This window comes from Oryzias latipes, chromosome 19 (assembly GCF_002234675.1).
Source record: "Oryzias latipes chromosome 19, ASM223467v1".
NCBI lineage: Eukaryota > Metazoa > Chordata > Actinopteri > Beloniformes > Adrianichthyidae > Oryzias > Oryzias latipes.
Window position 1 is genome coordinate 1309421 of NC_019877.2, and position 13920 is coordinate 1323340.

General features: G+C 44.1%; 1 protein-coding gene and 1 pseudogene across 1 annotated transcript; both read right to left on the reverse strand.

Annotated features, from left to right (window-relative positions):
- Positions 1–6280: 6280 nt before the first annotated feature.
- Positions 6281–9876, reverse strand: LOC111946399 (annotated as a pseudogene).
- A 1742-nt stretch (positions 9877–11618) lies between these two features.
- On the reverse strand, positions 11619–13582 carry LOC101165534 (microfibril-associated glycoprotein 4; the record flags this gene model as incomplete). The annotated part of the gene is given in 6 exon segments (XM_004085529.3): positions 11619–12283; positions 12424–12591; positions 12674–12770; positions 12848–12886; positions 13036–13203; positions 13556–13582. Coding segments are annotated over 6 exon segments (753 nt in total), but the record flags the coding sequence as incomplete, so codon positions are not given.
- Positions 13583–13920: the final 338 nt, after the last annotated feature.

Consider the following 13920-nt stretch of genomic DNA (forward strand, 5'->3'; position numbering starts at 1 on the left):
CCAGAAGGAACAATAGCAGACATCGAGGACAGTTACAAGTACCTTGGAATTCTGCAGGCAAATGGCAACCTGGAGCAGGCAACAAGGAAAGCTGCAACAGCTAAATACCTCCAACGAGTATGGCCAGTCCTGAGATGCCAGCTCAATTGCAAAAATAAGACCTGGGCAATAAACAGCTATGCACTGCCAGGTATCAGATACCCTGCAGGAATAATAAGATGGCCAAAGGAAGAGATACAGACCACGGATGTTAAAACACGAAAGCTCCTCACCATGCATGGAGGGTTCCATCCCAAATCCAGCACCCTGAGACTGTATGCTAGCCGCAAGGAAGGAGGCCGAGGAATAGTGAGCGTAGAAGACACTATCAGGATGAAACATCCAAGATGCATGAGTACATCAAGCTCAAGGCCCCAACTGACAGTGTGCTCAGTGAATGTCTCAGGCAATGGAGAACAGAGGATACAGTGCTGGAGGACAGATCCTCATGGGAGGACAAACCCCTGCATGGGATGTACCACCGGACCATAACTGAAGTGGCTGATATCAAGAAGTCCTACCAATGGCTAGAAAGGGCTGGCCTACAGGACAGCACTGAAGCGCTCATCCAGGCAGCTCAGGAACAAGCCCTAAGCACCAGAGCGATAGAGGCTCAGATCTACCACACCAGACAAGACCCAAGGTGTAGCTCTACCACACCAGACAAGACCCAAGGTGTAGATCTACCACACCAGACAAGACCCAAGGTGTAGCTCTACCACACCAGACAAGACCCAAGGTGTAGATCTACCACACCAGACAAGACCCAAGGTGTAGATCTACGTCACCAGACAAGACCCAAGGTGTAGGCTGTGCAAAGAAGCGCCTGAAACAATCCAGCACATAACTGCAGGGTGTAAGATGCTGGCAGGTAAAGCAGACATGGAGCGCCACAATCAAGTGGCTGGAATAATATACAGGAACATGTGTGCAGAATATGGACTGGAAACCCAGTCAAAATGGGAAACACCTCCGAAGGTGGTAGAGAATGAGAGGGCAAAGATCCTGTGGGACTTCCAGATCCAGACTGATAGGATGGTAATGGCGAACCAACCAGACATTGTAGTGGTGGATAAAGAACAGAGGAAAGCCGTTGTGGTGGATGTGGCAGTGCCAAGCTATGGGAACATCAGGAAGAAGGAACATGAGAAACTGGAGAAATACCAGGAACTTAGAGAAGAACTGGAGAAAGCCTGGAAAGTGAAGGTGAAAGTGGTGCCTGTGGTAATTGGAGCACTCAGGGCAGTAACCCCCAAGCTGGAGGAGTGGCTACAACAGATACCTGGAAAGAGGGGGCGTATATATATATATATATATATATATATATATTTATATATATATATATATATATATATATATATATATATAGACATCCCGGACATCCAGACATCCAGGACATCTTTAGCCAAAACTTTGACCAGTATGACTCAGAGAGAAATACCTGGTACTGAACAGTGTTTTCCAGATTTCTGGTTTTATTTATCTTCCTGGTAAGATAGTCACGTGTGTGTTGTCCATTCTGATGCACTTGGTTGTTTTTATGTTAAAGTAAAATAAAGCTACGGTACCTCAATCCAAATATTATTTTTATTTTATATAGTTTGGTTTATTTAATTTTAAAGCAACTTTGTAGCGGCTGGAAGGCTTCGGCACACAGGAACCAAGGGTTGCTTCTTTCTTAGGTTAGTCCCTACCCTACTGCCTAACTATGTAGCTAAAAGGGGCCTTAGTCTGGGTCTCCCTATTCCTGTCCCCATTCTAGATAAAATACAGGTTTGTGTCCAGAAAGGGCTTCCAGTGTGAAACTCTCTGCCAAAACACCTGAGTGAATCAGTGAAAGCTGGATCAATATGGCGGCCCCTGACAGGATGCTGGCAAATCAGACTTTCTACACATGAACTTGAACAAGAGGTCAAAGAGATTCATTCTGGAAATAAAAGCAAGTCAAGTCAAGTCAAGTCAAGTCAACTTTATTTATAAAGCACTGTTAAAACAGCAGAAGCTGACCAAAGTGCTGAACAATGCAGAATAAAAAATAAAAAAAAACTAAAACAAACAGAATAAAATAAATAAAAATCGATACATTAAATAAAAATAAATAAAACCAATAAAATAAATAAATAAATAAAACCTATAAAAACATCAACTCACACTGAGTTAAAAGCCAGGGAGAAAAGGTGAGTTTTAACTTGGATTTAAAATCATTCAGTGAACAGGCCTGCCTAACCTGCATAAGGAGTGCATTCCACACACTGGGGCCAGCAACGGCAAATGCTCTATCCCCTCTGAGTTTCCGCCGTGTCCTTCATCCAGGAGCAGCTGGTCAGCTGATCTAAGTGAGCGGAAAGGGTGAAAGAATGCAGGTGTAGCAGCTCAGAGAGGTAGGGCGGAGCCAGACCATTTAAAGACTTAAAAACAAATAAAAGAGTTTTAAAAAAAAATCTAAAATGGACAGTCAGCCAGAACTAGTGTGATATGCTCTCTCTTCCACGTTCCAGTTAACAAGCGTGCAGCAGCGTTCTGCACCAGCTGGAGACGGGACAAGGATGAGTGAGGGACACCAAAGTAAAGTACAGTAATCCATCCGAGTTATAACAAAGGCCTGGATTACTGTTTCAAAGTGCTTTCTTGATAAAAACGATTTGACTTTAGCCAGCTGCCTTAACTGAAAGAAGCTGGATCTTACCACCGAACGGATCTGCTTGTCCAAATTAAACCCATTGTCGATCTTCACTCCTAAGTTTGTGACAGTAGATTTCACCGATTGAGTGAGAGAGCCCAGAGCTATTGGGTGTGACTCACTGTTTACACTGGGACTGAAGACAATCACCTCTGTCTTTTCCTCATTGAGGTGGAGAAAATGTAAGAGCCATCCAGATTTTTAAATCCTCCAAGCACTTAATTAAAGGGCTGATGGAGTGGGCATCCTTCTTTGTTATTGGCACGTATATCTGGGTATCATCCGCATAGCAATGAAAAGCACAGTTATGCTTTCTAAGAATGGAACCCAGGGGGAGTAAGTAAAGGGAGAAAAGCCGAGGTCCAAGGACTGAACCCTGCGGGACCCCGTACAGCAGGGGTGTCCAAAGTTTTTTTGGTGAGGGCCAAATACAGAAAAATGAGCAAAGGTCCGGGCCGCACACAAGAGGTGACATATTGACACATGATTACTGTGTATTTCTAACTCACCTATAATGTGAAAAACATTGCTCTTAGTGGGAGCAGAGATGCTGATCTGTGCCACATAAAACAAGCACACGTCAAAATGAAACATTCACTCAGACAATGAAACCTCATTCCAACCAGGCAGTTCAGAACAGGTTTATTGAGCAGCTGAAGCCAGCAGATCTTTACATACGTAGCCGTTAGTGTGGTTGACTGTCAGAGTGCAGGATTTTGTAGTTTATAAAACGTCGACTGTTTTCTCAGAAAAGTAGACCAAAAAAAACGGGGCTTATGGGGGACCAACAAGGACAATTTTAACATTAAACGCACACAATTTAAAAAGCTTCATTTTACAATTACACTCTGTGACTAAATATGCAGCTATGAACAAAAAGAAAAAAATCCAAAAACAAAACAACAAGTTCTTTTTTACATTAAAGGAATACTTTTTCACAGTTCAGAATGCATTTTCTTCACCTTTTAGGTTCACTCTATCTCTGTGAAGCATGCAAACATGGCTTTGCGAACAGCATCCTTGTAGGTGTCAAACGGAGACAGCTCATAGGAGCTTCCTTTACTTCCTAAGCCTGTGACCTTTGCATAAAGCCTGTGGGGAGACGTGATGGCCATTATTAGGAGAGACAGGCAGGCGGCAACCCCTCGTGTAACGCTGCTAATAACACAGGAAGATAGTGAAGGAGGCCTGGATGGACGGCGTGTGTTGACTCACCGCGATGGGAAAAAACTGTTGTTGAGCTTGCAGGCTAGCTGGCATTTGCTTGAATTTCTGTGCTCGTTCGGCACCCATGTACGAAGCGTAGCTGCTCTGATGCTTTGTCTCATAGTGCCGACGGACATTTTCATCTTTCATCACAGCAACATCTTCAGTGCAAATCAAACAGACACACTGTCCGTTGATCTACTTAAAGAAATATTCATTTTCCCACAGTGTTTGAAATCTTCTACACTCACTTGCTATCTTGCGTTTCTTCGGTGCTGCCATTTCTGGTGACTCGTGGTAAATATTCTTCTTTGCTTAATTTTGTTTAGTGGAGAAGCACCTGTTGAACCTTTCCTGCGTGGGACTTCTCTTTGCTTTTCTCTCTTTCAGACTATGGTCAGAAGCGATGGGGAGATTTCCTCCAGGGCCGAAGGCGATTCTCCTTCAGGGTTCACTCTTCCGTTCGGAAACCTCAGCCACAGAGTGGATTAAGAACAACTCTAAACAGTTATTCTGGGGGGGAACACCTTCTAATTATTAAAATGCTTCGTGCTCTGAACACACAATATATCGACCCCCCCACACTGCTCCGTTCTCACACACCCATCTCCACCTGCACGCGCTCCTCCCCCTCTCTCTTGTGGCACGCGCCCTGCTCAGCACACACCCACTCCGCAACACACCTTTCTGTGACCGACTCCATCTAGTGTTGAAACTGAGAAGTGCAACAGAGTTGAGCTCAAGCGCCATGTGCGGGCCATATTCAATTATATTTTCAAAATGTGTTGCGGGCCAACTACGGCCGGCGGACCACAGTTTGCCCGCGGGCCGTAGTTTGGACACCCCTGCCGTACAGTAAAGGAGCAGAGGAAGATTGAACACTATTGAGGTTTACATAAAATGTTCTATCTTCTAAATATGACCTGAAGCACTGCAGCGCAGTGACACGGATGCCTACAAGTTGCTGTAACCGGGAGATCAAGATGTTGTGATCCAGTGTGTCGAAGGCAGCCGTAAGATCCAGTAGTACCAGAACCACATGGTCCCCAGCATCTGTAGCTAAGAGGATGTCGTTAAACACCCTGAGCAGAGCTGACTCTGTGCTGTGTATCTGAAGCCAGACTGGAAAACCTCAAGGTTGCCATTTTCATCTAAAAAATCCTTCAATTGGACGTACACAATTTTTTCCAGAATCTTCCAGAGGAAGGGGAGTTTGGAAATAGGCCTAAAATTTGACAACACAGAGGGATCCAGGTTAGGCTTCTTGATCAGTGGCTAAACTGTAGCATGTTTACAGTTTCTAGGGAACACACTAGAGGAAAGGCTGCCATTTACAACAGCAAGAACTGCAGGTCCCAGAGTAGTGATAACTTCTTTAAATAATCGGGGTGGAACCGCATCAGAGGGGGAACCTGAGGGCTTTAGGTGTTTCACAGTCTCATATAAAACGGACAGAGTCACAGGTTCAAACTGGTCAAATGTTACAGAGCAAGACACAACAACAGAGGGGTCAAATCCAGGTGGTGATATGAGGGCCCTGACATTATTCACCTTGTCCACAAAAAACTTAAGGAAGGTTTCACATGTCTCCAGCGTAGGTTGGACATAGACAGACTTGGGGGCATTAAGAGCTGCATCTATGGTGCTAAACAGGACACGGGGGTTGTGTCGGTTTAACAGGATGCTCCCTTTTTGCCTCTTTTACAGTAGCCTGATAATGATGCCAGCTGTCCTTCAACATCTGTAGTGACACCTCTAGCTTGTCCTTTTTAAACTTCCGTTCAGCTTTTCTTCGCTCACGTCTAGCAGCACGAGTTACGTTGTTCAACCACGGCTCAGCTTTAACTTTAGGTTGCCTGGATTTAAGTGGAACCACTGCATCCAGTACTGTCAGGCAGGTGGAGTGTAACCAGGAGCTGAGCTCATCCGTACTATAACATGTGGACTGTGGGATGACACTGGTTTGATTAAAAGAAGCAGAGAAAAGTGCTGCAGTGGAAGGATTGATGATACGGACCCACCGAGCCGGAGCTCGAGGCCTACAGGGGCTACAGGGCAGAGTGATGTCAAATAAAACAGGCATATGATCTGAAAACACTGCATCACATATCACCAGGTCAGAAACAGAGAGTCCATATGTTAGCAACAGATCAAGAGTGTGTCCACGTTCCTGCGTGGGTTCAGACACATGCTGAACAATATTAAAAGAGTCAATAAGACTTAAAAAGTCCTTAGACATTGTATGGTCTGGACAGCACACATGTATATTAAAATCTCCAACAATAAGAACTTGATCATATTTAAGCAGGATTTCAGCCAGCAGCCCAGAGAATTCAAAATCAAAGTGGAAACATCTCTGCTTTGCTTCTTTAATGACAACAATGTTCAGTTTTTACATCAAACTTGAATCAAACTTACAGCCAGCAGCTGCTCACAATCAGTTCTATTGAGGTCAGTTTATGATTGAATGATTCTACAGATTATTTATACACAGCAGACCAAGCTGCACTATTGAACGTTTGTCCTCCAGATTTATTTCACAGGACGGATCTTAAAGCTGATTCTCTTCAGAGAATAGTTCCAACCCTTCCATTTGGACCAATTCACTCCAAATGCCTCAGGGTCAGAATCTCTCCCCCAACGATAAATGCCATTAGGGTTTGTATCGTGACAGCCACGATACCAGAATGCCCCTAATAGATTTCTTGCACAGTTGCGTCGGTCGTTGTCCTGGTCTTTGTCAAAGGTGGAGAACTTCATTCCACTGTAGGGGCTCAGAGAGTCTCCTGCAGAAACACAAACACACATTTATCACTTTGTGTTTAAGCTTCCTGCGTTCATAGCAGATCTAAACTTTGTAGATTCTACAGAATCTGTTTTCTAGAGTAAAATGTTTCAACTTTCTGTTTCTTTTTTTCTTTTTTTTTAAATGTAAAACCATTTATTTATTTATTTATTTTTTAAACTTGTCCTGTCCAACAGCTGGGCAGACAGATGAGAGCTGAGGGCCTCTTGTGTTGGACATATTTTACTTTAACAAGAGGGGTTATTCATCTTCAGACAAACCAGAGGTATGACTGAATAAACCCCTTTTGTAATTGAGGCCAAACTTTATTAATTTCAACCATGTTTGAAAATCTTTTGTGTTGGACCGGATGGAAAAGGAAAGAAGGGAAGAAGAGAGAGGGACGTTAGAGAGAGGGGGGGGGGTAGGGGGGTGATAATAGGAGGGGAAGGGGGATAAGACCATGAAGCAGCATAAAGCAACAAGTTTACTGGTTGTTAATCATTATGGTAAGGTTCAAATGTAGTACAAAAAGGGCGGAGCCTGTCCACACACACACTGAAATGTTATCAACATACCTGCTAGCTGCAAAAATGTCCACATGTCAACATGTACACAAAACAGATAGTGTTCACAGGCATACTTATGCCTTAAAACCAACTAGTGTGAAATATTTCAGTCATTCAGTCATGCAAACTGCATGCAAACATGCAAAGGTGAGCTAACACCTGTGCTCAGGTGAGTGTTCATGTTCTTCTAAAATGGATGGTGGAACGTGAAAAGAAGGAGGAGGAGCGCCCAGCCACCCCCACACCCAGACCCCCGCCGCAGCAGCAGCGGCAGCCGGAATCCCCCCAACGCCACACGGGAACAGGCAGGGAACAACCGCCCCCCGGGCGACCAAACCCGCAACCAAGGCCAGGGCCAGCAGGACCGCCGCGAGGCCCCCAGAGCCAGAGGCCAGGGAGGCACGGAGGGAAAGAGAGCGCCGCCCCAGCCCAACCAGGAGAGCAGCCCCCCCGCCGCGCAGGGAGAGCCCAACGCAGGGCCCCACCGGAGAAGGATGCCCACAGCCCCAGACGAGCACCCCACCACCACCCAGGAGTTCCGGGCATCCCCCCGCCCCAGCCCCAGGTACGAGCCAGGACCCCCCAAGGGAGACCCGCTCCGCACTCCAGGCAGCCATCCGCCCGGCCCACGGTTAGTCCAGGGAGGAGCAAGGCAGTGGCCAGCCCAACTTTCTGTTTCTTTGTGACAATAACGCTCATCTTGATGCTGCAAACGCTCCTTTGAACAGTTTCTTAGCTCTGTTGTTCTCAAAACTCCATTTCTCCTGGTGTCCAAGTGTTTCTGATCAGAGACCTACCTGCTCCTCCATCAGTGAATCCCGTCACCTCCAGTTTGTATCCTTCATCCTCTGGACCAATGGAGAAGGAGGAGTAGCGAGCGCACGCCTTGTTTCCTTCAAAGTCCTCCATGTCGACCAGCAGCTCATATTTTTTCCTCAAACAGAGCTGGAAGAGATTCTCCAGACCTGAAACCCAGGAAGGTGTTAGCACCAACATTGGCATCAACGCATTGCTTTGATTTCTATCTCACCCAACCAGATCTCTCCATCAGCAGAACCAAAGCCCGTCCTGTAATAATCCAGGGTCTGTAGAAGTTCAGAGAACCGTCCATCCTCCTCTGGAAGACCTGAGGGAACAGGACAGAAGTGAACCGGATGATTCATCAGACAGCTGAAAGGGAGCAGGTCAGGTTCTCACCATCCACTGTCCTCCGAGGGAATCCATGTCGCAGTACACCTGGAGACAGACACACACACACACACACACACACACACACACACACACACACACACACACACACACACACACACACACACACACACACCACACACACACACACACACACACACACACACACACACACACACACCCACACACACACACACAGAGACACACACACACACACAGAGACAGACACACACACACACACATACACACTTATTTAGGTAACCCAACTCTTAGTGTTTTGATTGACTAATCAAACACAGAAACATTATTTTGTTTCATTTTCTCACTTTCAGCTTTTAATAAGCTCATGTTGTACGTTTTTCTATCACGATCATGAAAAATAACACCAACTTGTACTAAAGCTAGCCATGTTTCTAAAAATGTCTGTTTTCTCCATAAGTGTCCATCATGAGCTGAAAGTGGGAGAGCGTACCTGGACCCCATATGTGTCTTCTATGGGATAGACGGTGTAAACTCCACTGGCTCTGCTGTTGTCCTGGTCGTAGATATCACTGCAGTCCACAGGAGGAACCCCAGGAAGACCGCCCACCAGCTGTGGAACCAGGACCAGGACTGACAGCAGAGCAGCACTTTGCATCTGTTTCCATCCAAAAGCAGCAGAAAAACACACATCTGAGAGTCACACATGAAAATACAGAAACACTAAAGCTTCTACAGACACAGAATGTCAACAAAGTTCCAACAGTAACTCGTCTTTAAATCCGTCAATATTCCAGTGAACCTGCAGTCTGTCCTCTGTACTTCTGGAATTATTTTTTCATTTAATTTTCGATTTTCTAAATGTCCAAAAAAGCTTTGTTGTTGCCAAATAAACCAAAAAAATATAAATCTTCTGTTGACTTCAAAACCATAATATTCATAAATTGTTTGCAATGAATCAGCTACAACGTTTGTACCTTTTTTAAATCTCAGTTTATTTGTTTATCTTTCATTTAAAAAAATCAATAATAATTTAAAAGTAATATTTTTACACTTCAATTTCTTTTTTGTCTTTTTCTTGCTGTTTCTAACTGAAACCATAAAACTACAGAAGAGTACAGATGAACTAATTTATTCATCCAAAAGATCTGATGATTAAAAATATAAACTTAAGAATTTAATGTCAAATTTAGGCGCTAAAACTGTGTGATATTTTATCGCAGTTTTTTAGTTTGAAGTGCATCAGATTATATAATTACAGATTATTTGCACAGAGAAGCAAACACAGGTGATGTCAGTAAAGTTTGATTTTAGGAGAAAAATCCTCTGACCTTTGACCTTCTTCAAGCTCTTTGCTTCAGTCGCAGAAGATCAGTCCTGGAGCTGCTTCTTGGTGTTTCAGGAATCAAAGTCTGAAACTGTGGAACAGAAGGAATTTCAAAATAAGAGCCTGGATGAAGAAAACGCCCTTTCTGACTTCATTTCACTTCTCCTTACTGCTGATAACATCTGCTTCTATTTAGTAATACTCTCTGCATTTTTAAGGAAGCATTCTTCTGTTTGCCAGTGAACAAAGTTTACCGGACGTTCACTCAAATTGAGCAAATGCATTGATAAATTTCTCTGTTTACTTGAGAGGAATCTTTTGAAAAGTCAGCTCTTATTTTCACAAACATCAACAACCCCATTCATGGATGCACTTAAAATAGTCCAATAGCTGTACATGTGTAACAGGAACACAGTATGAGGTTTTGTGTTCTGGCACACCTAGGGCACAAATGTGTAATCACAGGATTTCTATTCTGCAAAACAATTTCATAGGCCTTTCTGGAGAGGTTGTCTCCACATTGTGAAGCTGCAGAGGGGCCTAACCCGCACCTGAAACCTGTTTCAGTTAACCACCACCATTTTGGGAAAGCCCAGCCATGCACCCTCCATGTGTCCACTCCCACCAATTCTCTTGGTGTAAATAGCACCCATCCCACAGCTCAGGCACATAGATGCACTACCAGCTTAAGCCTCAGTCCCCACTGCCCTTGTGGGTGGATACAGCCTGTCTGCAGGTGTGGGTGGTCTTCATTAAATATGAAGGTTGTGGATCGCTCATGTAGAGAGAAAACGCCAATGCACATGCTGCAGGCCACAGGTCATAGTGAACACTCCCTGCTGCAGCCTGACTGCTAGAAATCAGGAAGTCAGAGTGTAGTTTGTGTGAACATCCAACGGTCTTCCTATGCACACCCCATTCTTGCAGGATTTGCTTCAGGTCAGTCAGGGACAAATACTTCCCCCCCAGAGCGTGGTGTAAGGACGACCCGTACATAATCAGTGTCTTCAGCTTCCACTATCCTTATGAATACTTCACGATACGCTTACCACACACAAGACAGTGGCGTCACAACAAGCCTCACAGGAAATGTAAGACACACCTGCTGTCTGCTTAAGATGAAGCTGCTCCTCCACGCCCCTCCACAGACCCGGACAACCCAAACACCTGCAGCACCTGTACAGGTGTCATGGCTTCAGTCATTTCAGCTGTAGCAGCTCTCTCACTTCACCAGGTGCCAGAGTGTAAAGCCCCTGCAGCCTTTTCCTTCAGCCTGACTCGTCTTGTGTGTTTTTTGAACGTTCTGACTCGTTTTCTGCCATGACTTATGAGTTTTGTCCCATTTCCTAACTGTTCCTGTATTTTTGGATTTGGATTTTGCCTGTCGGACTGGAGTCGGATGCTGGACCTCCTGAGCTAAAAGTCCTCCTGCGTCAGATTTCACCCTAAGGTACTCAATAACCCAAATAAAAGGGGTTGATAAATAAAATAATGTATCCACAATAACAGACCATATAAAATGTCAGTACAGTACTGAATTTGATTTCAAAACCATTTCATTGTCCTTAAAAAGACAACCGAGTTTCCACATGGTGGTCTCGTGCCATCTGACCCCGTTATGTCAAATATAATCATCCTGTTTTGTGTTTCTGGTCCTTTACCTTCCATCCATGCATCCATCCATTTTCTTAATCCGTCTTTCCCTTTCTAGGTTATGGGGTCATGGAGGTTACGGGGTCACAAGGGGTCCTTTACCTTTCTCTCTTAACTCTCCAATTATCATGAGTTTTCCTGCTATCACACCCACACATTGGAAGTAGCTTCTGTTAAAAACTTGCTCACACACAGGTGTCATAAATGTTTATTATTTCTAAACAAATAACATCAAACGTGTTTAATTCTGACACTTTAAGAATATTTTCATTAGATCATGATTTAAATTGTAGTTTCTTTAACAACAAACAACATCAATCTTCATATCAGTGAAGCAACTTTTAAAAATGATTTAAAAAATCCCTTTGACTCTGATTCTGATATGAATAAAAATAAAATGGTATCTTGTCATTGTGACCACTAGAGGGCAGTGGTGACTCCTCAAATAGAAGGTGAGGATCTTCCAAAAACAAGAGCAACACAATCAACAGTTGGCTTCTTATTTAGTGTCAGCAGAAAAAAGAAATCATCGTAATTAAAGTCAATTCAAAGTTTCTGATTTATTGAATCTGTGATCCACAGAACAGACCAAGCTGCACGGATTCACTGCACAGGACGGATCCTCATGCTGATGCTCTTCAGAGAGTAATTAGAGCCCTTCCAGTCGGACCACTCCACTCCAACACCATGAATTGAGCCTTCAGCCCCCCAAGAATAAACCCCGTTAGGGTTTGCGTTTTGACAGTCCCCGTACCAGAACGCCCCTAAATATAATCTGGCACAGTTGACCTGAGAGCCGTCCTGGTCTTTGTCGAAGGTGGAAAACATGTGTCCGTTGTGAACGCTCAGAGCATCTCCTATTCAGAGGACGTCACAAAAACAAACAGATTAGCAGCAAGTAAACAGTGGAAATAAATACCATCCTAAAATAGTTTTTTTATTGCTTTGCCTTTTTCCTTTTAGCCTCTGGAACCACTTTTTCTGCTCTGACACCCACCTGCATCTCCCTCAGTGAAACCCGTCACCTGGAGTCTGTATCCATCAGCCTCTGGGCCCACAAAGAATGACGAATAGGACGCATATGCCGAGTTTCCTTCAAAGTCCTCCATGATGACCAGAAGCTCATACTTTTTCCTCAAACAGAGGTTAAAAATATTCTCCAGACCTGAAAGCACAAAAATCCCTTAGAGCTTTCCGGTGTAACAGCTGTCCATAAAGTCTCTGTGGGGTTAAAGTTCACGTCTCACCGAGCCAGAACTCTGTCGCAGCGGAACCAAAGCCTGTCTTATAGTGATCCCAGGGTCTGTAGAAGTTCACAGAACCATCTACTCTGCTCTGGAACACCTGAGGGAGAGAAAAGGAGGGCAACTGGTGAACAAAGCACTGAGTGGAAACCAAACTGGACTAGTTCAAATACTCACTGTCCACCGTCCTCCAAGTGATTCCATGTCACAGTACACCTGCACACACACGTGAACACACACATCAACACCAAGCACTTATTTAGTCACCATCACAACCAAAAAGACAACAATCCTCAGTCAGGAACCTTCAGTCACTGAGGGACCACTTTTAGGGGGTCTCTTGTCCACCGGAGACATCAGCGTACCTGGACAGCAGATGTGGCTCCGATGGGATAGATGGTGTAAACGCCACTGGGTTGGCTGGTGTTATGGTTGTAGATGTCGCTGCAGTCCAGAGGAAGGATGAGGCCCGAGCTGGTCAACACTGGAGCCAGGAAGAGGACCAGGACTGGCAACAGTGAAGAGGCTTTCATCTGGTTTCAGCACAGAGATCATGCAGAGAGGAAACATTTCTCAGAGACAGTAAAGCAGCAACAGCTGAGAAAAACAACCTGGAGGAAAACCAGATCACAAAGCATCTCACTGCAAGATCACTTCCTGATAATCCTTTATGGCCCACATCTACCCTCACAAAAAAAAAAACAGAGTTTGTTTCACAAAAGTGAACTGAATCATTGAGCAAAATGAAAATAACCATGTAAACTTGGTGTATTCCCCTGAAACTTTAAGATTTAAAACAAAAATGAAAAAGAAGAAAAGTTTCTAGAAGAATCGACAACATACACAAGTCCATGATAATGAAAAACAATCATGAATGTAACTCACCTTGATAGTTACTTTCTCTGAAATGACCGTTTCATCTGAAGTTTCTAAGCAGTATTTATAGCCCAAATGTCAACGATTCGCTCAACCTTTGATCACATTGTTTCTTCACTAGGTCTAAAAAAATCTATTAAACATTAATCGTTTATGACTCTGACCTACAATATGTTTTTTTCATACACATGATAAAAAAAACATCAATAGTCTGTTTTTAAATGTCCTAATCCTCTTAACATGTCGAGATCCAAAACTGTTAGAAGGGCTGAAGAGGGAAAAACTCATTTCTTATTTTGTCTCTGTCTTTCCGTCTGTGTTTCCAGATCTGGATGTTTTTACTGGAAAGCACAATGCTCACACCACACACTGAA